At 36.0% G+C, this 25,273-nt stretch overlaps 1 protein-coding gene across 2 annotated transcripts in view; it reads right to left on the bottom strand.

Annotated features, from left to right (window-relative positions):
• The window catches only part of DICER1 (dicer 1, ribonuclease type III), a 46,794-nt gene extending 23,900 nt beyond the window's left edge, over nt 1-22,894 (bottom strand). The window contains exons 1-10 of one of the 2 annotated variants that reach the window (XM_009695884.1): nt 22,827-22,894; nt 21,827-21,927; nt 13,181-13,373; nt 12,073-12,235; nt 11,500-11,630; nt 10,223-10,357; nt 9,237-9,397; nt 7,353-7,521; nt 4,768-5,240; nt 748-880 (exon numbers count right to left, since the gene is read on the bottom strand). In XM_009695884.1, coding sequence (XP_009694186.1) covers nt 748-880; nt 4,768-5,240; nt 7,353-7,521; nt 9,237-9,397; nt 10,223-10,357; nt 11,500-11,630; nt 12,073-12,235; nt 13,181-13,324 — 1,509 coding nt within the window. In that variant the 5' untranslated portion in view covers nt 13,325-13,373; nt 21,827-21,927; nt 22,827-22,894. The remainder of the gene's footprint in view (nt 1-747; nt 881-4,767; nt 5,241-7,352; nt 7,522-9,236; nt 9,398-10,222; nt 10,358-11,499; nt 11,631-12,072; nt 12,236-13,180; nt 13,374-21,826; nt 21,928-22,826) is intronic. The other variant, XM_009695883.1, reaches the window with a different exon arrangement.
• Nucleotides 22,895-25,273: the final 2,379 nt, after the last annotated feature.

Genomic DNA, 25,273 nt, shown 5'->3' with positions numbered 1-25,273 from the left:
AACCTCCCCCAGCCACTATAGCAATGGAGAGGATCCCACGTATTTATTTACAATTTTTCAGCTATAGTATGAAAAAAAAAAACAACACTGCTTTCAGGACAGCATCTTTTCCAACCATTTCTGAGGTTAAGACATCCTCAGGAGGTGGAGGACATTCTAGAGCTGGTACTTCTAATATTTATACTATTTACTAAACTTTTTGGAAAGATTTTTTGCGGGGCCAGGGGGGGTGGGGTGGGGTCAGAAGGACAACCCAGCCAGAGATGACAGATAAATGCATTTACTTCCAAAATACTTTACAAGTTTTAAGTGAGGTCAAAATCATGGGGTTTTATATCATTTAATGATTTACCAAATTCACTTTTAGCAAAGATAAATATTAAAACCAGCTTAACTGTTGAAAATGACAGGAACCTTGATTTTCTTTACAGTATTACCATACTCCTACTAACTCAATGCAGAAATATTAGATGATGATCTGACTAAATGCAAACATGATTTTACATGAAGCTTTAATTTCTGTTCGTGTAATGACATAACAGTGTCTCCAAACACGTTTGTTTTTTTTAACAAAGAACATCTGTATCTCCAATAACTATGCATATTTGTTAAACCCAGGGTATTCCCTGAACTTCCAGTGACTGTGCCTCAGACTCTGCCTGTTAGTTTGTTTTTGAAGACACGCACAAAAAGACCCCAAAAGGTTCTGAAGGTACTGCTAGTTTAAATTATTTTTCTTGAAGTTACCTCTTCCTGTTTTCTGAATTCTACTTCCATCTGCTTGCTACGAGGCTGGTTCTTGCCAATGCCATGTCCAGTTATAAAATTACTACTGATGTAAGCCAGTTCTGGATCTTGCTTGCCAGCTTCTTTTATCAACCTAAAAATATTACATGCATTTTTAGAAGTCACACAACCTAGAAATGGGAGACAATCTTTTGTTTGCAAGAACTACATTAAAAGAAAAAATGGAAGCATGACAATTAAGCCATGCAAACACATAAACTGACCTTAGTCTTTTCTAAAAACACGAGTTCTAGCAAAAACCTCTCTAAGGATAATAAAAGACAGACTGCATATATACATAGCATGAGTGTGCATGCATCACATGCATTTCAGACCTATCATGGTAAAAACAGATATTTTTAAATCAATATATTACTTTAAGGTTTCCTGTTCTTGAGGCACCCTACTCACAACTGCTTTAGTTAATCTCATTTTCTGTAAGTTATGATTGATTTTAGTAGAAAGACCTGTAACTGCGCCCTCAACAAAGTATGTTTCCTCAATATAAGGTGTTAATTTTTAGGTTAAAACATAGATTGTTATTCTCCTTAACATTAAAAATCATATTCTGTTCAGGTATACTAATGACAAAATGTTGACCTGTTTTTCTAAAAAGCAATGCTCAGCCTACGCAGTGAGATGTTTACTACTTTTGCAATTAACCCAAATGTATCTACAATTGGAAGATTTAATCTAATTCTTTAAAAGGAACACTGAACAAGGAGGTGAGGATCATCTATGCTCTCAGTTTATTCCCCTACGTCCTTCTTTAGGTTACAGAAGCAGAAAAGGCTGGCTTCCGCAGTGTTTTGGTTTCATAGACAAGGTAGAAGGTTGCTCATATAAATCATGCACTGAATCTAGAACTAGGCATTGATGGATTTAAAAGTGTAATTACACTGTTCAAAGTAATTATGCTGTAGCATCCTTAGTTGATCTGTTTTCAGCAGATAGAACCTGGGATTTCTCAAACATGACAGGTTTTTGAGCAGCAAAGCCAATAAAAAAATCAAGGGATCATATACAAAAAAATTACATCCCTTGCAGTACCATTTTGCTCATAGCACATCTACCATGTCCATTACAAAGTGATCCCCATATCTAAAGGAGAGCCTGCCTCTGTGTATCTCCAACAGTAATTCAAACCTTTCCTAATTACATATCTAGCAGTTCTGCCTCACACATAAGACGACAGGTGCTGTGCCAATTCCCAGCTACATGCCTACCACCTGCCCAGCGAGCTGCTGCCAAACCAGACAGAAAATGGCAATGTTCTCCCTGCCCTTTCTACCCTTGGAAAACCACTGAAGTCTCCCCCCTTTACCTAGTCGCTGTTCTAAATGAGATTTATGGGAACATAAAACACCTTGAAGATTTCCTTCCTTCGCAATCCGTTAAAACTAGAATGGACAGGGAATACAGGCAAGAGAATGGGAAAGTGGCAAATAGCTTGTTATCTTTATGGAAATAGAATACAAGGATCCTCTTGTACTAAAATGCATGCCATTTGTTAGTTCAAGACTAAATGGATTCACAATTCCGTGTGTAGTCTAGGCACTTGAGACAGACATACTAAGAAAGTATGGGTTAACAACTGGACAAAACCCCTAATTACTGCATTTCTGTCAAGTCATATGCTTCAGTTTGAGTACCTACTAAGCATCTCAAACCTTCTAACTGTATCTCGCTTCTTATAAAAATGGACAACTAAAAACATCTGAATAAATATTTCACCATGCACATCTTTGGCAAGTTCTTGAGAAACATTCAAGACTTCAACCTTGTGGTTAAAGTAGTATTATCAGTGGTAGGTAACAGGTGTTGTTTTTCAAATAGATACAAAAGTTTCTGCTTTCATACCCTTCTCTAAGGGAGCTGAGAGGCACTGCAATGAGAATGGAAGGAAACTGGGCTTTAAAAAATGTTTTCTCTTCTGAAAAGGAGCTTATAGGCATGAGAACCCAACTGTATACACAAAATAAAACAGTAAGTGAGCCACTTCATCAGTTGTATGTAATAATAATTAAAGAATAAGTGGAGGTTTTTTGGTTTGTGGGGTTCTTGGTGGTGGCTTGGTTCCCCTCCCCTCCCCAACTTGTAGTATTTACAATATGTGCAGTGTCTGCTACTAAAGATCTCCAAAGAAAGCGATTAGTTCTAATTACTGTTTCAGAGAAAATTCCTACCCATTTCTCCCAGAAAGTACAACACATGCCATGAATTTTGCCCTTCCTCAGGCATCATGGACTTCATAAAATGGGATTCTAGTCTCTAAATACTACCATAATAAATATATTTTAACAAAAAAATATACTTCTGCTTTAATTTAGTTTTGTATAACAATCCATACTGGATTACTGGAAGCTCAAGTGGTTCTGATATACTAATTCAAACACTCATGACTTCCTTATTCAGGAGACAAGTCTTTCCACCTGTATATACAGCATAAGTATAGCTACAATCCGCAGAGGCCCTTAAACTAAATCCCCTCAACTGAAGTTAGCCTACAGTGAGGTTCTCCACTGAAAGCTTTCAGTCTTAATTTCAACAGTTCAGGTCTGCTGATCATCCAGATATTTTGAGGCCAGTTGTGTTGCATGAAGTAAAGGAGTATTTTGAGAGTCTATATAAAATCTTACATACAGTTTTATTTTTTGCTGCCAATAACCTGTACCAAAGGTGCCTAAAGCTTAAAGATGGCAGAATTTGGTTACCTATTTGATCTAGACATCACATTCTGTCAGGTTCAATAGCAGTTAGGATATAGTATAGTGCATAACTCACAGTCTACAAGAACACACAGTGGAAAAAGAGTATAATCTATAGCACATTCATAACTTCACAGAGAAGAAAGAAATTTTCATAAATCTGTTCACTCCCTGTAGAAAACGAACTACTCATTTCAGCTCAGCAAAAGTTTATCAGAATCTGTTAATGCTATTTCTTCAGGAGTTATTAACAGAACATGTTCATTTCACTGAATGGCTTAGTTTGCCTCACATTGCATATTTATGTAAACATACTTAAAAATGCAAAATAGGCAAAGAAAAAAAGATGCAGTTCACAAAAAATACATAGGCAAGTCTGCAGATCGAAGAATATATTATGCACTGAAACTACTGACTCAGGCAAAAAGGTAACAACAGAAGATTCAGATTCAGAGATACCCAGAATGCAATAAACAAATTGCACAACACATTTAACACACTATCAAAAAAACCTACCAAAAACCCAAAATCAAGATAGGTGAATAAATCAAATGTCATTCATAGTTTGCAAACAGCATTTAACAATTAAGCATTATGTATAACTAACATAGAGCACATTCAGGAATAAGAAATGATAAGGAACTAGAGTATTGCAAATTGGCAAATATTCCAGGGTTCATATTTTTCTTGCTGGAGACTGTAAGGAGGTGCTCAGTGTTTGACTGAGTAGGCATTTTATAAACACTAACTGTTAAAGCAGTACTGGTAAATCTTAAAGAGATACTTGTGCAAGGGTAAATTTTATATTCTGTAGACTTGGATCATATAATAATGTGATTTAGTAAGGTAATGGAAAAATTTCCAGAAGTATTGCACTCAGTAGATTAGAGAAGTTTCCAGCATCCATTGCAAATATAAATTTAAAGACTGATTAAGACAAATCGGTATATGCCTATTTTACAGGTTAAGGACAGTATTTCACATTTTGCCATCTAAAGGAATCAAATTACAAGCTCAGGTCCAAACCAAGCCCTTGAGTACAATTTTCAAAGGCACATATGCTCTTCCCATCCAGCCCATATATGCATAGCCTGAATTTTTTTTTTGTTTGTTATTCTTTATGTAGATCCAGTATGATCTCCTAAACCAACTTTAAAACAGAGTTCTGAAAATACAAGACAATCTCCTACATATTCATGATATTAACATCCATGTGCTGGCAAGCTCAGTCTGCCTTTTTTTTTTTTTTTTTTTTTAAAATAAAAAGCTTTACCTATTTAGAACAACTGCTGTGTATCTTCTTTCCACAAAAATAATTCCACATAAAATATTAGTAAAGGGAGATGGGAAATTAGTCTCTGGCTTCTCTTTCTCCTCAATTTCTTCATCCTCATCATCATCTTCAGAATCACTCCAAGATACGTAATTATCCTGATTCCTATTGTTATACCATTCAACGCTTTCAAACTGCTGCCGTTCATATGGTTTATATTTGCGCAAGATTTCAAGCAGCTTTATTACTTTTGGGGTTACAAATTTCAGGTCAAGTGAGGCAGGCGAGAAGTGCTCTTCACAGAGTGCATGTATTTTCCTTAGGAAAGTGTCTGTAAACAATAAAAATTTCCTGTGCAGCTCCTCTTGTTCATGTTTGATATACTTCTGTAGCTCTCTCACCATCATCCCAGCTACCTTATCTGCACACCAGGGTCCCAGAACAACCAACACAGCTCGACAGTCTGACAATATCTACAACAAATGAATTCAAATATCAGTTCAAAGAGTACATTCATGAACTATTCATTTAAGACTGGGATCTTGTTTCTCATATAGCACAATCTTTGTAAGGATTATGACAATTGTTCTATTATAAAAATATTTAGAAGTGTGCTTCTGTTATTAAGATGCCCTTGGGTGTTTCTAATGGAGTAAGTTTCCCCCTCCCCCCCTAAATTACTACAACTAAACTTTGAACTTTGTACATTTCTGAATCTCAAAAAACCAAGCTTAACAAATATTTTGCAATTTTGTGGAACTGTAATTTGAAATTTCTCTTAAGATAATTATGCTAAAGTGGAGAATACTTCTTGAAGTAGCTAGATAAACAGAGCAGAAGTTATTGTCCTTTATATTTAACATAGAACTAATAAAATAAATGCCTTACTGGGCATTTTTACTTTGTCACTGGTAGTTGCCACTGTTTCAAAAGTATCTAACCAGAAAGTTGTACAGTGGCCTTAGTGTAATCTTAGCAAGTCCAGCCTCTCAAAGGAAGAAAAAAAAAAAAAATCAGGGGTTTGTATGTGTGGCTGGAATAGGAAAAACAGAGAGAACTATACCCTACTCAGAGAAAACAGCATAGGCACTTGAATACTATCAAGATCTTCTCTGATCGCAAGTTGTTTCCTCCTGAAGAGTCAAAGTGGTCAAACAATAAACCAGGAATCCAGAAATGGGGTACACTGATAGTACTATTAAAAAGACTCATAATTTGGATGTACTATTACAACAGTAGAATTATGACAGAACTGTAACAACGGTCAGGATGATAGTTTTCAGTTGCTGCTTTAATTTCTCGTTCTTCTTCCTTTCTGTGAGGAAGCAAAGAACAGGTTGTCATCCTCTCTACACGATCCTCCCTGGAGTTTGCTAGTTTTAAGACCTCATTAAGGGCAAAATTTATCTAATCTAATTGTAACTCCATAGAGAGACCTGATGCTCTCCAGTGCCAAGACAAAAAGGCATCTCAGGCTGAAAACTGGTTTCTTTTTCTTAATATGGGTGCCTCCATCTTCTTGGAGAGCTACTGGATCAGAAAACAAGCACAGAGGGTTACGTGCATTAGAAGCATAGCAGTTATTCCACTCTTCTAGACTACACAAATCCTGAGGATTGCCCACAGCTGCCAGCATTACTTATATTTTAGCCTATTACATTTTAAGTTTAGCACAAAAGTAACCAGGGCTTCCTTTTCCCATGCAACTGTGACATGCTGCCTTACCTATCACCCTTCCCTCCAGCCCAAAGCTTTTTCCAGACAGTGTCAAAGTGCTGGGTTTCTAACAACATTAGAGTAAACGGGAATACTTTAGGCTGAAGAAATACGTAAGTTCTCCAACTTCCTTATGGACTATTATAGAAATGTGACTCACTACTGACTTCTTGTTAAACAAGGACTTACATATCTACACTGTTGTAGCTCAGGAGGCAATTCCAAACCCTGAAGCCCAAGAGAGAAAAAAAAGCTGCCTGGACCTCATGTGTGACATGTCCCTGCTCAATACACCATGCCTTCTGAGATCTCGCATCACAACATAGGGGTAAACACATAGAAAGTTAGGGGCAAGCCTGAAGTTCAAATTCCATTCCAGCAAGGCATGGCACTAGTACAATATTGTTCTAAGATAAATTGTGGGAACTGTAGATCTATAGATGGAATTTTTGCCCGAATTCTTACTTTATCATTTTTTAATACACCTGGGTACAGTTTTTCCAAATACTGCCTGAGGCATTATTTCCTCTTCTGTACTGAATTATTCAAAGGTCATGGGAGATCATGAAGATGTCAAATTCTTGACTTCAGAAATAAGGACCCAGAACATGAGGGTGCAGAGCTATTTTACTGCCTTAAGCAAATGTGAATCTCAAACTACATGAAGTTCTAATCAGTGGTTGACATTCAAGCCGCACTCATTTATGAAAAAAAAGTACTGTTAATGAGTACAAAAATCAGAAGTCTTTTTGCTCAGATAGTCTACGATGGCTAGCTTAGAAAGTTTCAGTAATGTAACATACATAGCAAAGAAAAACAGTAGTAAGATTTCTATTCCCCAGGTTTTTCACTTTGCTTGATGTCCTTACCTGTTTAGAAATTAAGGTAGAATCTCTTTCTTTTGAATGTACAGATATGTTGCAGTCATTTAGAAAAGTAAGTGCTTCATCCAATTCCTTTAATAATCTTCCATATAACCCACTTTTGTCAGTATATGGTCCACAGTCTACAACAATCTCACACGGCTGAGAAGTATATCTTAATTGAGGGCAAAGATCAAGTTAAACACAGCTTCTGAAAGTCAAAGCTACCGCAGCCTGTTAAGGTTGTACAGCAAATAATAGCAACATGAAGTATATTCAAGTACATTTCTTTTCCTACCATGAACTAGTAATGATGAATAGTTACACAGTTAAATACTTTTAACGTAAAAAAATCTCTACCACCCCAAATACGAAAATACTTCATTCTAAAATAGTCTTCCTTCTAATATACTCCCTAAAAAGGAGGTTAATATCAATATCTTCACTGCAAATATTGGAAAACATAAGGCAAAGCATGAATTTACTTGATCACCATCTTCACTTTTGGTTTTCCAAAGGATATTCTTTTGACACGCCAAACAAAAACAATCCACATAATGTAAATTTAGGTCTATATATACACTTACACAAGTAAAATAATTACTATTCTTGAATGGCAGAGCTACAAGTGAGAAATTCTTAAAAGCAAACAGTTCACACAAGTTCAGAAAAATACACTTAAACACACCCACGAAACACCTGTTCCAGAACATGAAATAACCACCTTTAACTTTGTCTGAAGCTCAACAATGCATTATAGCTGATGCAAGAAAACATGCTACGTATGCATCATTTTACACCAATTTTCCCCTACAACAAATCATCACATTATCACCACCTTTGTTTTAAACAACATTCATAGGATTCTACATTCTGTAAGAACACAGATGAAAAAACCCACTTGCTCTGCTTTTTAAATATTGTTTGTACTACTTCATTGACAGGCTGAGAGAGTTGGGGTTGTTCAGCCTGGAGAAGAGGCGGCTTCGAGGTGACCTCATTGCGGCCTTCCTACCTGAAGGGGGTCTATATGAGAGATGGGGACAGACTTTTTAGCAGGGTCTGCTGTGACAGAACAAGGGGTAATGGTTTTAAACTATAAGAGGGTAGATTTAGACTAGACATAAGGAAAAAAATTTTTACAATGAGGGTGGTGAAGCACTGGAACAGGTTACCCAGAGAGGCGGTGGAAGCCCCATCCCTGGAGGCATTCAAGGTCAGGCTGGATGGGGCTCTGAGCAACCTTATCTAGTTGGAGATGTCCCTGCTCACCGCAGGGGGGTTGGACTAGATGACCTCTAAAGGTCCCTTCCAGCCCAAATTATTCTATGATTCTATGATCTCATCTCCCTCTGTCTTTCATTAGTCTCTAAACCCAGGCTTCTCATGGGGTCGGGGAGGAGGATAATTATGCAACTTTTCTGGCATTAACAACATCTTGTACTGTGGATGTTGCAACATTTTTCTAAATCAAATATCAACATTATGACATACACTGAACATGAACCAGCTACTCTCCAAACATAAGACAGGGCAATTTACAAGTTCAGAAATGTGTTGTGGAATGTGAATTTTTTGGTGGTGGTGGTATGTTGGGGTTTTTGGGTGTTTGGTTGGTTGGGTGTCTTTTTTGGTTTGTTTGCCTTTTGGGGGTTCTTTTTAGCTGTTTTGTTGGGTCTTAAATCAGCCTTTGTACTCAACTTTAAGGAAAGGTGTACTTCACCTCTAGTTATTCAAAAAGCAATTTAACATTCCTCCCCCCCCCCCAGAGGCATCACATACACACAAAATTTCCTAAAATTTAAAAGTGGAAATATTTCTACTTGTTTATTCCTCTATCCCAAATGAAGACACAGGAATCAATTTAACAGCCATAATTGTACAACATACCTGTCTAAGACCACCAAATCAGTTGCAGTTTCAGCATTGCTCTTTAAAATTTTCTCCAGTTTCTGGATCTTCTCCTCTAACTCAGCAGGATCACATTTCCCATTTAAAATGGAAGCTGTTAATCCCAAAATTCGAGGACACGATGGATAATCCTCACAGATCTGTAAAGTAAAATAGAATGAAATACCTTAGGAGAGTTATCCTGCAAGTCTACCCCCAAGCTAGCGGACCGCAAACTCAGATGCTTAGTTGGAAACTAGTATTTCAATTGCAGGTGTTGGAAAAGGAACCACAGGTTGCATGAATATTTTCTATTCTGACTAGAAGTGAAACTAGAAACTCAGTAACATTTAACAGCAATCACCTTCAAGTGTAAATATTTACAATGTGGAAAATATAAACAGTTAGCATTGTACAGAATATCCTTGCCACATTTATGACACATGTATCGTAATACTTCCACACCATGTAAAAACTAAAGTATCATCTAAAAAAATGAGACACATTCTCTGGTTAAACTGGAAGAGAGATTTGGAAAGACACCTATTACACAGATCTCTCATACTATATAAGACAAATACTACATGAAGCCAAGAATATCCCAGAAAGAGCCCTACAAACATCTTTAGAAATCAGTATTTTAAAAATAATAAAATCTGATTAGTACATCCCATTCCCAAACTCAAATATTTTATCAATGAATTCACTATATTCCCCTAATTCCATAACTCAGCTCCTCTTCTCTGTTAATGCCAGATTTTTCTTTAATTCCCACTGTAAAATAGAGTAAATACGCTATTTTTCTATCTCATAATATCACTGAAGTCTTAATAATTTCACAGTCCCAGAATATGCCAAAATATGGTTCTACTGATATTTTTCCTTGGTAGCAATAGCTGCCTTAAATGGCTCCCACTTCTCCAGCCCTCCCATCTGACTCCTCCTCCTCAACCTAGTATTAAAACATTCATGCAACAGAAACCCACCTTCATAATTTCACGGTATGGGTGATCCTGGATCGCAAGATGGCACTCATCAAACACGAGAAGATTAATACTTGACAGGGATAAATACTCATTTCTCAAAACAGTCAAAGCAACATGACATGTCATAACCAGAACCTAGATTGAAAGAAAAAAAAGAAGTGTCAGTGTAAGAAAAGTGCAAGCTGTCTTAGATCAAGGTGAGTAGGAAAGCCTTCTGCAGGTCTTGCTAGACAGTATTAGCAAATATCGACTCTTATTCATCTAGATACAGCAAGTAAGGACGAAAAATAAAACATTCTCTACTTGAGAAAGCAATCTGTCTGAAGGTTTTATATATACATATATGTTCAGTAACATGCCTAGAAAAAAAAATCAATACAACAAACTGATGATATCACTACCAGTCAGGCTACAAAGAACAAATGTCATTAAATCTGTAGCAAGTTACTGTCCCTTATGTGTCCCATCATCATGTCTCTGGCAAGAAAGACAGTTCTTCATAAACTCATAACCACCTGCAGCTGCAACAAAAGCAGGATGTTATCACAATTCTTTTTAAAGGAAAACTCATTTCTTGTACATTATCACAGATAAAAAGGTGAGTCTCTTGGTAAAATTCTGCACTGTTTTTACACTAACTTTGAATTCCACTAAATATAGTAACAATTTCACTTGTCAGAGTTGCTCAGACCTATTTCATAGGCCGTTACTAAACACTGAGAGAAAAACACAGAAATTACAAATATTTGTATTACTGCAAGATACTTAGGTCAGCACAGGGGTGGGGGGGGGAGAAAAGATTATAACAGAAAGGGTCCAAGAACCACCAAAGAAAATGTTATCATTAAGGCTAATGATTTTCAATCTAAAAAGAGAACTATACAGAAATAGTACCCAAACAGGCAGAAATAAAACGCATGCCTAAGAGAATGTGCTGCATCCTCATAGAACGTTCAGTTTTATAATCTTTTTTACTACCTAACATTTAAAAAAATTTTAATGTCATTTAAAGCATGCTCAAAACTTCTTCTGCAATCAACACCATCATGAATGACAAGTCCAGGAGACTGGAAACAAAGGATTAAAAGTAGAGCTTTTTAAAAACAACCTGAGTACTCCTATACATGTTTGGCCTCAAAATTCATATACAAATAATACTAGTAAGTTGAATTTCTCTTAGGAAAAAAGTTAATGTATAATTGGAAGAAATCACTTCTCATCAAGACTAACTTACTGTAGACTCTGCCTATAATTACAGTTTATACTTAATACATTACCTGATGCTTAGAGAATTCCTGACTCCACTTCTCTTTTGTCCATGATTCAGTTATCTCTAAACTTGAATATTCTCCCACTTTAAGATCTGAATGTGTCCTGACAGCTGACACTTGTTGAGCAACTTGGTTTGCTTAATAAAAAAAATTAAAAAAATTTCAATTACATATAGATCTTTTAATTCATTAATTTTCAAGATGTGCATCACATTACCTAGCACCATGTTTCATAACATGATCCCTAGCTTAGACTAATATCAAACCAGGTGTACATAGCAACTGCTTCCATGTAAAACCCAGCAAAAAAACAGATTGGTTACTAAATTGCACTTCAGATTCAGTATCTTAATTTTAAATCAGGAAACAGAAGATGCCATAGAGATAAACAGGTTGTATTAAATGGATTACATGCAAAAGATGAAAGGCATCACATTCTTTAATCAGTTTAGCATCCTTGCTGTTGAAGACTTTATGCAGAAGTTTCTCCCAGCTTTGCTTTCACACAACTTCTATTAAGTAATATTCCATGGAAATATTAGCAGCATGTTTAGGAACTTAGTATACTTTTCCTCTTACCCGAGTTGACCAAGAAGACAGTTCTTTTTCCATTTTTCTTGAAATCTCCCCTGATCTGATAGGACAGCTCTTTAGTGAGTAGTACTGCAATAAAAGTCTTCCCTGAGCCAGTGTTTAAGCAGACTATTGTATTATGATCCAAAGCTGCTTCAAGCAGTTCAACCTAGGTTTAAAAAATAATAAGGTCTTTACTTGCAGCAATGCAGTGAAAAAGTTGACAAAAAAATAACACAAGTGGTAAATAAACTACAGACAAGTCAGTAGTGTCTCTAGAGGTCTTTCCAGTGTCACAGAATTAACACAGCTCTTTCATAACAATGTATTGTCAGTCTTTCAAACACATTAATACACACCATATATAGTCCAGCTTCTAAACCTAAAATCCTTTAGTATCACAATTTGCTGTTATTTTAAGTAGCTTTCTAACTATATCTTTCTAATAGATGATTCTGTTGCTGGATACATTGTGTGAAGAAAGAAGCTAGGGCTTTTAAATCTAACTGCATACATGAATTCAGCCAAATAAGCAAGTACGCTAGCTCAAGGTGATGCAAGCTTTTCAGTAGTACTAACCAAATGCTAGCTTTCAGGCACCTCTGCAGTGCAGAGAGAACTGAAGTTCTAGAATTCAGAAATAGCTTTCCTTAACAAAATGAAAATAGGAGTGCCCTGATGGGGTTTCTGACATTACTGAGCTGCTTTCACCATTATGTCAACCAAAAAATCAAGATTTACTATGCAGAAGACAGAAGGTCAGAGGGGGAAGGAGACACTATTGTATGCATACAAACTAGATGCAGAATGTAATGTTTGCTGTATTTGTCCCTAACAGCATTTGGCAGAGAGCAGCAAGACAATACTCAAGTTTAAAAGTTGTTCTGCTCATTAGAGCAAACTGAGAAGAAGGAATGGGAAATATTAAAAATGCAGAACATGGCCAAGCTAAAGCAAGAGAGACGCAATTAACTCCCAACAGGTGGAGCTATGAAAGAGACATGCCTAGACTGTGTGCAACACTGCACATTCTCCAGCTGCTCTGGTTCTTTTTCCATTAAGTTAATGGATTTAATTGTACTTTTTTCTGACCTTACTGTATTGTCATTAGTACCTGATATTTTCTTGGCGTGTAAATGTTATCATGAATTGCTTCTTGTTGCCATGGCAGTCCAAAAAATGGACCCATTGGGGAGGAAGCAGGGGTCATGAGCTGCAGTCCCGCCATGCTGAGGGATTGCAAAGCAGGCCTTTTCATTCATTCATCCAGTGTTTCTTTCATTGCATTTTTGTTCCAGCACAGCCTACTATGGGAAGAAAAAGAAACAGTATTAGATACAGTCACAATATAAAGAAGAGAAAATTTATTCTAAGAAAAAGGACTTTACTTGATTTTACTTTCAGTAAGTGCTAAATATCATACTATTTTCAGCAGAAAATATTAATTTTAAATTTACAGGCACCTTTCCACTTAAAGATGTCTGTTTAACAAAGTACCAAAGAAATTCAAAAGCAGCTGTACTTTATGGGGCAAAGTTCATTCTAGGCATTTGGATTTATGCACATACATTTCAACATAAAGTTCCATTTATGTTCTGACAGAATCCCATTTAAAATACCTTTAAGAACAAATTTTAAAAAATAAAGCTGTTTTAACTTTACTTCAGCAAAGAAAGATTGATTTTTTTAGAGTACAGGCATAAATATTACATTTTCCATTTTTTTTTCCAACCAAAATGTCTCTATGACCAGTTAAAGCTTTAAAGTTTCTGGTGTGTGTATGTATTCTAATCAGTGGGAAAGGAACAGGAACTACACAAGAACCTCAGTATTTTCAAATCAACAGATTCTGATACGGTTACCTGTTTAAGGAACCGGCAAAAGTATTGTAAGTAACTGCTGATGACTGCAATAAGGAATAATGGAGGAAGGGACCCTTATCAGGTTAACCACTGATTTCCAGAAAGGTATTTTAATCGATAAAAACACAACCCATTCACAACTTGATGACAATTATGCACTGGAAAAAGCGCACTCCCACTTATGAAGTCCTCATCAATGGGTGTGTTTAAAAATGTTTGCTACATGTCAGGAATGACCAAGATTAACAAAAAAAAAAAAAAAATCAATTCTACCTTGCCCAGGGAAACTGACTAAGGCCTGACAAAACAGTCTGCTGAAGTGCAATACAAATATACCGCATCCAATCTGTGAAATTTGGAATACTTCCCCCCCCTTTAAATCAGATACATAGTCTATTCAACAAAACAGTATTTTCAAAAGTTAGTTTTCCTCAAAATTCCAAGATGCTCTACATTCATTTTAGTATCAATCTCAAAACAAGAAATGCATTAAATCTGAAAGCATTGTCAATTTTATCATTCATTAGAAATACATGAGGAAAAGCTAATTGTTATCTTATTGCATAGAAATGTCCTTGCTTTTCTATATTACAGGAAAGTTGCGTACGTTTTGCAAATGTGCAGTAAGGAAGAAAAAACTGAGAAAAGTATGATATGGTATCTAATAGAAAATATTAGCCACTGATGGTTATGAGAAGTAACTGCTTTGAGAGATTAAAAATAAAGCAGTGTAATTTTTTTTAAAAAGTATTCATTTATTTTTTTGTACCAAGATGAAATTTTGTTTACCATAGTCTTCAACTAATATAACACTGTGGTTCTTTGTTGTATATTCATATTTTTAAGTTAAATATTGCCACTTGGGCCATGTCTAAACACTGATTTATATTCTAACAATATTAAATAACTACGGGAAGCTCTGACAAAAGAGATCAAACAGATTGTCTCCAGTTTTCCATCTCAGGTACAGCTTGTAAAATAAAGAGAAGGCAATACATTGAATTACATGATCACTCCTCTAGCAGGTTCATGCAGAAGTAATGTCACTTTATAGAAAATAGTCGGAGATAAAACTTTGTCTCAGTTTTTTTCCAAAGGGCTAGGGGGAGTCCTGAAGGGCACCGTGATTAAGTTGAAGTAACATTGTTCCGTTCCATTATAAAGAATTATTTCTATTTTGAAGGCAAACATTCAGAGGGTAAATATAATTTCTTGGTCTTTGACTCAGCAATGAATGTACTTCCCGCTCCATCAAAAAGTATTTCTTTACTAAGAGAACTGTGTTGATATTGCTGGAATCTTGTCTGATATTTTAATCTGAGCTTCACAGAAATTGTCAGGGTGAGAAGATTCCAGGAAAAAAAAAAGATGTATTCAAATGGTTTTTTTTTTAAAAAAAAGGAATGAATGTACATTTTCACAGGAGATAAAGAATGCTCTTGTCATTTTATCTGGCTTTTCTTTTTCTACAGTTGTTTTTGAATGAATCTCCAAACTCACGCAAATCTTCCCAGTTACTTTTTCAGTCCTGGAACCTAAGCTACCGTTTCAGTCCAATTCTTTCAGATTATCTAAACAGATAAAATGCACCAGTAAGATATGACCTGGCAATGTGCGCTTGCAGAAAGCCAACTGTACCCTGGGCTTCATCAACAGCAGTGTGACCAACAGGTCGAAGGATGTGATTCTGCCCCTCTGCTCTGCTCTGGTGAGATCCCCCTGCAGTACTGCATTCAGCTCTGGGGCCCCCCTACACCAGAAGGACATGGATCTGTTGGAGGGAGTCCAGAGTAGGTCATGAAGATGACCAGAGGGCTGGAACACCTCTTCTATGAGGATAGGCTGAGAGAGTTGGGGTTGTTCAGCCTAGAGAAGAGAAGGCTCTGGGGACACCTTAGAGCAGCCTTCCAGTACCTAAAGGGGCCTACAAGAAAGCTAGGGAGGGACTTTTTACAAAGGCTTGTAGTGATAGGACAAGGGGCAATGGCTTTAAACTGGAAGAGGGAAGATTTAGATTAGGTATTAGCAAGAAATTCTTTGCTGTGAGGGTCATGAGGCACTGGAAGAGGTTGCCCAGAGAAGTTGTGGATGCCCCATCCCTAGAAGTGTTCAAGGTCAGGCTGGAAGGGGCTTTGAGCAACCTGGTTGAGTGGAAGGTGTCCCTGCCCATGACAGGGAGGTTGGAACTAGATGGTCTTTAAGGTCCTTCCAACCAAACCATTTTGTGATGATGATTCTATGATAGTGCTTCATGTAGCTGCAAACAGAAAACAACATTGTCTACACACATCAAAATCAGTAATAAATTGTTATTTGTTTCAGTTGCAATACAAAAAGACTCCTGTAGATTTTTAAATTGTTCTTATACATTTCAAACAATGCATACAAGCACATGCAGGTTCTGTTCTAACAATTCAACTAGTAACTTTATAGAGTGTTCAAATCTGACAACTAAAAGATGTTTTGGTTCACTCCCTCTTTGGAACTAGTGGCTTCATGGTTGTTCCTTCACTGGGAATCCACAGCTCTGGGTCACAGGAGACAACTGGCAGGAAAGACACGTATGTGCTATACAGCTGCATGTACCAAAGATGAACATCCTTGACATTCTGATCTACTGAGCATTTGCACATCAAATGTACTGATGTTAGTCAGTATGCGACTAATCAGATTAAATCAGTCATGTGGCAAGGACAGCAGCATGATACACAATCTTCCCCAGCCACTGGTAGAAAGCATCTGGAAACTCTGGGCACTGCTAACATAAGTGAAGCTTTTGTATGAACTGACAGCTTAGGTGTATGAAAGGAGTGGAGAACGGAGAATGGAAAGGTGTATCATCCCCAACCTCTCCCACACCCCAAGTTTACAGACGAAGCTCGCCTTTAACATATCTAGCTTCTCTTTTTATATTCCAATGAGTATCACGCTTGTTGGTAACACATACCAAAAAAAAAAATCCTTTGAAGAACACAAAAGTCTTTATCACAACTACAATATTTCACTGAAATGGTCTCAGGCATGCTTCTCTACTTACATATAGCAACTCATGTAGAAACACAATTAGTGTTTGCTTTGTTTAAAATGAGACCTCATCAGTGTCATCATAATTGCTCAAGGCTAGAAAGGACCAGGAAAAAACCCAAACATTTTGCACAGTAAAAGCTAAACCTGATTCATCAATCATTCTCATATCTAAGCCCAGCCACTTCAGTTTTATAAATCACTTCAGATGAGCAGTGCCTCCTCCTTGTTTACTATTCCACCTATTCTGTGTTTTTTCCAAATTATAAATACAACTTTGAGAACATTAAGGAAAGAAAACCAACCTTATTTTAGAAAGTTGCTAATAAAAAAAGCATAGGATCTAATATTTACAAATAATCATATCTCCCTTGCTACACACTTCATCACAATGATACTGGGTTAGCTACTCCACTGCAAGAAGCAAGGGGATTTATACTTACGTATGGTTGCAGCTTGATCTGGAAGAGCTGTGAAACAACATATACTCTAAACTACAATTTTGGTTTCTGTATATCTTCATGAAAGACCTGTCCTAAAGTACAATCATGTCATCGAGATCAAAAAGTATTCTTTAAAAAAACAAAAACAAAACAAAAACAAAAAAAACCCCACACAAACCCAACTTTGAAGTGCAAAGGAAGAAGTACATGCACATTTGTAACTTGAAAAGTAAGCATAAGCAAAACAGCATTGTCTGCCACTGTTAACCATATCATTATGATCCTGCAATCTGACAAAAAAAACCCACAAGGAGAATTTAGTTATGATAAACTGCACGATTAATCAGCAAAATAACAAGAGTTAAGCTCACATGAGGCAGAATATACTTGAAATAGCTTAAATTCCCTCCCACTATAGGCTAACTCAGGTAAAAAGAAAAAGTTCTCCTCCCTAAACCATCAGTGCTAGCTCCTGCTGTGCTGAAGTTTCCTAGTCCTGGCATTCATTTGTATTATTTGTATTGGAAGTATACAAAATCCGACAAGACCAATGCAAACATTATTACAGGAGTAAGCCAGAATAATGAAGTAATTGTATCATTCTAAGTCCTTATTTCAATAGCAAGGAAAAAAAAAATCAAGTTTTTCAATAAAAGAAAAGCAGTACAGGACCATCTAGAAATAAAAAGGGAAAACACACATCCACTTGAAGAATAGGTTTCTAATTGAAAACATCTGAGATGCAAGTAGATGTGTTCAGAATTTGTAGTCAGAAGTCAACTGAACCCAGCTAACAGTTAAGCAGAAAAAAACCAAACTAGTCCTCCTCAGCCAGCATGAGTAATAAAGATACCTGCTAAGATGTTCCGTCTTTACCCACTGCATTATTTTGAAAACTGATAGAACAAGAAACTGTAAGAGCTTGCTGAAGCTGAATTTGGAAAGGGAAACGCTGGAAACGAGACTTGCTTCCTATAGCTTTAGACTAGGTTACAGAAGCTGGATAACGCAGCACCATGCCCAAGCTTATCTGTTCTACTAAAATAATACTGAAAGGTCCAATTTTATGGCCATCAATCTTGACAGCTTTAAGAGCAAAATCCACAACTTGATGTCCTTACCTTAATGCACAATTATGTGAACAGACAGTGAACTGCAGAGCTAAAACTAACCCCTTGTCCTACCATTTAAAGAACTTTATTTCAGAAGGGCATGAGGTTGGGAATAAACAGTCAACAACATTTAATAGCAGCTTCTTCCAGTCTACAATAATTCTGGAACTGTGGTGTAGGTTTTTCAGTCACAGGACTATACCCAGGTTGAAGTAGTCCCTTGCTGGACAAAAAATTCAAGGTTTACTGCACTAAGAAATACAAGCCAAACCAAATAGAGCACTCACTGGGAATAAGACATCCTGGATCTAGTCATGCTCCAAGGACTGTTTAAAACATTTACAAAATGACACTGAAGTAAACAGAGAGGAAACTAGAGACCTGTGGAGACATCTTTCAAGTTTTTACCACCATTTGCACACACAGTATGTGTTATAATCATACCAAGTTAATGCAAAACTACAACTATCTCCTATTAACAACAAAAATTTATTACTGCCATATGCAATGTATTTAATCTGCCTTCTTCACCAACGTCAATTTGTAAATTTGTACCCAATGAAATCCTTGTGATATAAAAATTATTTCTAATGCTGTAGGCTTTCACCTTTGTCCAAGAATGTCTAATTTATTCTCTAAAAACATTCTCAGCATCAGTCAAAAAAAGAAGTTAGCCTCAAGGGATGGAAACAAAACAAAAATATCCACTTACTCTAATGTAACTAAACCACAATCTGTATAAAAAATATGAATAGAATCTTGCTGCTTGAATATTCTTTTACACAAACAGCTAAAAAACCTGAATATCGCATTCTTTATAGTAAGTTTTATGTCCAAGTGCTACATGAAACATTAACTTGCTGAACGATCTAACACAGAAAATTCTTCTTACTCGGGTAATGGAGGACCAAATAAAAAGAAAACTGTAAAATATTACAAATATAAAATACAGAGTAGAAAATGAATGTAAATATTAGTTTACAAAATGTAAAAAAAAATTCTGTGAGGATGTTCCATACTGACTTCTGCAGAAGTCTGCAGTAAAGTGACTTCTACTTACACTATAAACATTCAGTGGCAAGAATTGTTTTTGCCCAAGTGAACACAGAAGTTTCCTACATCGTCCGGTTTCTAAACCTGCTTTTAAAAGTATATTTTTTAAAGAACTTTACCTTTTCTGTGATAGTCCAAAAGCATTACATAAGCATATTTTGTGAATATTACTCCCGTAATTTCAGTTCTTTTGGAGAACTTCAAAAACCCAAAGCAAACACACCCAGTTTTTATATTAAAAAAAAGTCCAAACTCGAACATCTTGGAAACAAGTGAAAAAGTCTCATTTTCATGAGAAAAGGGCTCTTCCCCTTCATTTACCAGCTAACATCTAGGATATTTTGAAAATTAAGCATTGAGATTTCTGCTCCCAACTCAAAATTCAATGCTTCTAAATGACATCATTCAGCCTAGAAGGTCTAAAGTAACAAAATACTGTCAAACAATATTATTTAGTAATATGAATCAGAAATCTTTTTTATAGTATGGTATCTTTAACATACAACACAACTGCACAAGACACTCCTTACTTGTTATCTTTCAAAGACCTTCACCACACGCACTGCCTAACAGCAATTTTTATATTTGGTCTTACAATATTCTTAAAAGGGCGTGGGGAATCATATTTCAGATCTGTTCCCTTTCAAGAAGGGCAAACAATGCATAAATGCTTACAAAGCTCAAATGTAAGCCTTCCCATAAGAACCAGCTTCCTTGGTTTCCCTAGCACAATCATCAATATTCATTGTGAATGTTCACCTTGAACTAGAAGAATTTTATTTGTTCTGTTTTTCAGACACAGAACCAATTTAAAAGCACAAGCAGAACTTTGGTCTCTAATAGCACACCAAGGCATATCAAAGCAGCAAAGGCTGCTTTCTGTTGTTCAGAAAAGTTTAATTGAAGAGCTTATTAAATGAAGATTACATTGAGGCTCTACATTTGAATGAGCTGCTTCTGAAGCATTTCTACAAGCAATATAGTATAGTGAACAGCTGGAATTGCCAGCAGACATCTCCTAAACATTTGTATATAGGAGAGAAATGGAGTACAACATGACATTCAGACTCAGAAAAATGCACAACCCCTTAAATCCTTCATCTAGTGTTCAGTCACCAGTATGACCAAACCTGGATTTGAGGCAGAAGCCTAACGAACACTTTCTGTTGCAATTAGAGTAGCTCTGTCAGAGCTAGCGAGACACAGTTCACACCTACAAAGTTATGCTGCTGTACATTGTTACAGTCTCTAATGCGAAAGGATTATACCACTATGTATCAACATAACATACATGGGCTGTAAGGCATTTACCAGTACAGAAATAAAACATAAAAAAAAAATAATTTAGTTTTCTGGCATATCTATAGTGACACCAGTGCATGAGGCATTCAGAATAGAAGTTTAGAAAGATGAGGTTTTCCTTTAAACAAATAGAGACATGCAGCCAGATTCCAGAACAAACTGTTTCATTTTGTTAAAACTCTCTGTAAAAGGCCCTGTGCAACAGCCCTAACTATGTAGCTGCTTAATCAATGGTGCAGAACTGGTGCTATGCAGATTCCTCTTCTTTTAGCTCCTTGACACAGAGGACAAAAAGATAAAATGTGAAGTGTATGGCACCTAAAACGCAACGCAAGGTGAGGACCAGTGAAACTAGATACATTTCTGCCCCCAGTACGTTATCAAACTACATAGCAATTTTTCTTCTACAAAGCTTTAATCGGATAGCCTCTTTTCCTGTTTGTGCTGAACTCATAATTCAAACTGAAGCATACTATTGAAACTAAGACCTTAACAATTTACCTGCCACATTTACTTTCCTCACCACCTTCTTTGTATTTCCAATCTGAAACAACATATAAATTCAATTCCAATTCCAACCCTTCAGATCTTACCTTTTTTTTAATTGATTTTATTTCATCAACACAACCACATCTGAATATAAAATCCACAAGAAATATTTAAAACACACCCTTTTAAAAAACTCAATACATTTCTAATCCTACTCAGCTTTGTTAGAAATATCAAAGCACGTGTTTCATGACAAACATCTTTTTTTTATCTACGCCATTCCTGTATCTAACCATCTATGGATAAAGCAGCTACTTTCATTATTCTTTCCAAAGGAATTTACAGTAAATTTCTAGAACCTCACACATGGAAGTTACTTTACCATCTTGAAGAAGCTTTAAATACAAAATAGGAGAATACAGTGAAGTTATACGTAAAAAACATGCTTCTCCCATACTACAAAGCACAGTCTTACCGTTTTAATTTCTGCAGTCTCTGTGTTTATACTTCCTGAACTGCATTTTGACATCATGATATCAGCTTGTAGATTAATCACATAATTTGCAACCTTCGGCTCTTAAAAACAAGAACAACAAAACCAAAAATGGTTTGAAAAGGGAACTACAATAGCAGGGTTAATCGTGGAAATTCAGTTGCTTATAAACATCTAAATGTGTCAAGCCTACACTACAACTTGCTGGCAAAAATGCAGTATTTAAGTCCATCCTGAACATGAATTAATTTAGTTTACTAGTAGAAACAAAGTTTTAAGAAAGTGATTTGAAAGCAAATTTTTTAGTAGCTTAAATGTGCAAGGAAAGTGTACTTCCCTAATCCTATTTACAGGTTACTATGATTAATATTAACAACTGGTTCACGTGAGCAATACACTATTAGTATGTTCTACATAATTTTACTATGTTCTGTATAACGGTACTGCTTTTCCCATGTACATGCATTTTCACCTGAGTTAAATGTTAAAAAAAAAAAACAGAAATCAACTTCTTTAAAGAATTTCAATTTGAAGTTGCAAATAATACAGTAAACTCATGAAAAAACAACCATTTCTTTCTAAGTAAATTAACACATGTTTTTAAAAAAAACCTATTGTGCAATTCAGATGGTGATTTGCATAAAAATATTGTTTTAGCTATACAAGTAAAATTAGGAAAGATAGTCATTCATAACATTTCATAGATCTATTAGCCATCCTATAAAACTACAACCTAAAACACCTTATTTAAGCAGATCTACAGTGTTCTTAAAGCTCTAAAATAAAAAATTTACACAATATATTCAACTAAAGTATGAGTTTTCCCAGACCTAAAAAGAGAGATTCTGAAGTCAAATTTCTTTAAATCAATACTGAAAACTTAAACGCAAAATGGATCCTGATGAAAATTTCTACTCCAATCAGTTCCATACAGTTAACAAGAAGGACACTCCCGAGATTACTTCAGTATGTTCATTTTTACCTCAAATGCTGATGCTGAGCTTTTCCAGAGTCTCCAAGGCTGTAATTTTGTTTCACCCTAGGTAACCTAAAATGCAATATAAAAAGAGAGCATTTTAACATGAACTGCCATAAAAATCAATTGTGCCATGTGGTAGTCTGCTTTCTTGCATTTTAATATTTAGCTCTGTAGCAACAGCACATGGTCCTTCAAAATCTAATTATCGTATGTCCTTTTTTGGCTAGGGATACAGACAGTCAGTGTCTGAAAGATCAGCCTTAAGTGCTCAGGAGGTATTTGCATATTTCGTTTTATCTGCTAAAGTAATTGCTAGCTGAGACCAACCAGATTTACAGTTTTCCTCCCCTGTGCTCCCTACATGCATGTTTCAAATAACACAGTAATGAAATCTTGAAGAAACTTAGCATTCAAGGCATTGAAAAAAAAAAATATCTTAAAGAATATACATGTTTCCAGAAAACAAAACAAACAGTTACTGTTTTATTTTACAAGAATAATATTTAGGAAGTGCAGCACAGAAAATCTGATGATCACTGCGTTCATGTACAAAATAGACCTACAAAAATTTTATTCCCAGGGCTACATTTTAAACTCATGTTTGCACCACACACACATCCTTTTTTTCCTGCACAATATACAGCAAATTGCTGCTAAGACACAGCGAGTAGAAATTATATGTTCCTCTTATACCTAGGGTTATACATTTATTCACAACCTCTAAAACATGAACCAGAATATGTATTCCACTGAATCAGAAGATAGCCTAACAACAGAAAGCTGTCACATCTCTGGTAAAAATACAGAAATATACTCCACTTTATATTTGCAAGAAAAACAGAATGAAACAAATAGAGCATTTAGTTACCCCACCACATAACAAACAAACAGAAAAAAAAAATTCAACTTGTCAGTAAAAGTAATGCCATATATGCCTTCACAAAGCAGATTTACTTTATTCCCTAATCGTAGATGGCAAACAAAAAGCACACAGATCAGTAGGTAAGATCTGGGAGAACCAAAAAAGTATGTAATTCTCCACCAACCCCAACAATTTCCTTTGGCACATCAAAGCCGTAAAACACAAGACTTCAGCTTTAATCGATCGGCAGACATGCATTACAGTAGGTCTTTTTAATGCCGAAGCCAACATAAAACCAGACAGGCCACATTCCTGAGATGCAGTCAAGTTCTAGTACAAAACAGCGAGCTTATATCACATTAGCATGTAAATGGTGTTGGTGCACCCACTTAGACAAAAACCTGTTGCAGTAGACGGCCAACCCTTCCCTTCTGCAGGCCAAAGGCACCCGCAGCTTGCCAACGATCCTCGCCACACAATGGACACAGTCAGGGGTTACCACAGCAAATAACATAACCAACCCTTCCAGCATTTATTAACTGTAACATTGGACTCCAATTTGACAAGATTTTTTTTACCACATTAAAAAAAAAAAATCATTTTACTCTACAGTGACTAGGGGATCTTGTTTTAAAAGAAAGCAAAAGGGACAAAAAGGTAAAATTAATGACATTGACACTGCTAAAAGTTACATTTCTAGAGTATCTTCTGTTGAACAGTAATGCCACCATTTTTTTTTTTAAAAAAAAACCACGTTTCTATTAAGAGCTCAAAAATTCACATATTTTATCTAAAGGTAGAAAGTGAGACTTCCAAGATAACTAGCCATAGTCATTTGATGTGTCTAACTAGACACACCACAAACACATCAAATACTCAAAGAATAAAGCAGCAACATAAAAAAGTCAGTCCCTATAAAGACATCAAGGGAAGCAGCCAAGAAGTGACACACCCGTCATTGCTGCAAATCTCCAGTGTTTTAAAAATCTGCAAGCGACCACTAGTTACTTCTGTAAATCTCAGCCAAGATCTTCAAGTATCTCAGCCATTTGCTACTTAAGTATCCAAATATATCAAAGAGTATACAGAAGAATAAATAAACAGGTTTTATTTTTATCTCCTGTTTTTGTAATTCAGTATTTTAAAATAATTACTCTAATACGATACCTAATTGTTGCTATTAAAAAAAGATTGTTGGAACAAGGAGGACTAAAATTTACAGTAAAAGACCTACTGACACACTACAGGCAGCAGCTTGAATCTGAAACACAAGACTATCAACATTCTTACTCTTCAACATCTTCTGCAGTTTGAAATAAAACAACTGCTTCCTCGATCCCAATAATGATGTTGATATTTAATTAAACTATTACTCAAGCCAGTAACAACTTGAAAATGAGGTTCTCTTCTTGCAAGAAGCTGTATGCAATTTGACTCTTAAGCTCACAATAGAGCTATGATGAAGTGAATTATCTTCATGCAAATACAAGTGAATTCCAGCCTGAACTGAAGTCCTGCAGCATCAGAGGGGGTAAAGTAAAAACTATCATTGTGCTTGGGAGGAAAAAGTCCGTCTGGGCTGGCATAC

This window comes from Cariama cristata, unplaced genomic scaffold (genome assembly GCF_000690535.1).
Source record: "Cariama cristata isolate BGI_N322 unplaced genomic scaffold, ASM69053v1 scaffold1632, whole genome shotgun sequence".
NCBI lineage: Eukaryota > Metazoa > Chordata > Aves > Cariamiformes > Cariamidae > Cariama > Cariama cristata.
Note: the sequence above shows the minus strand (reverse complement) of the source record. Positions and strands in the feature narration are given on the sequence as shown.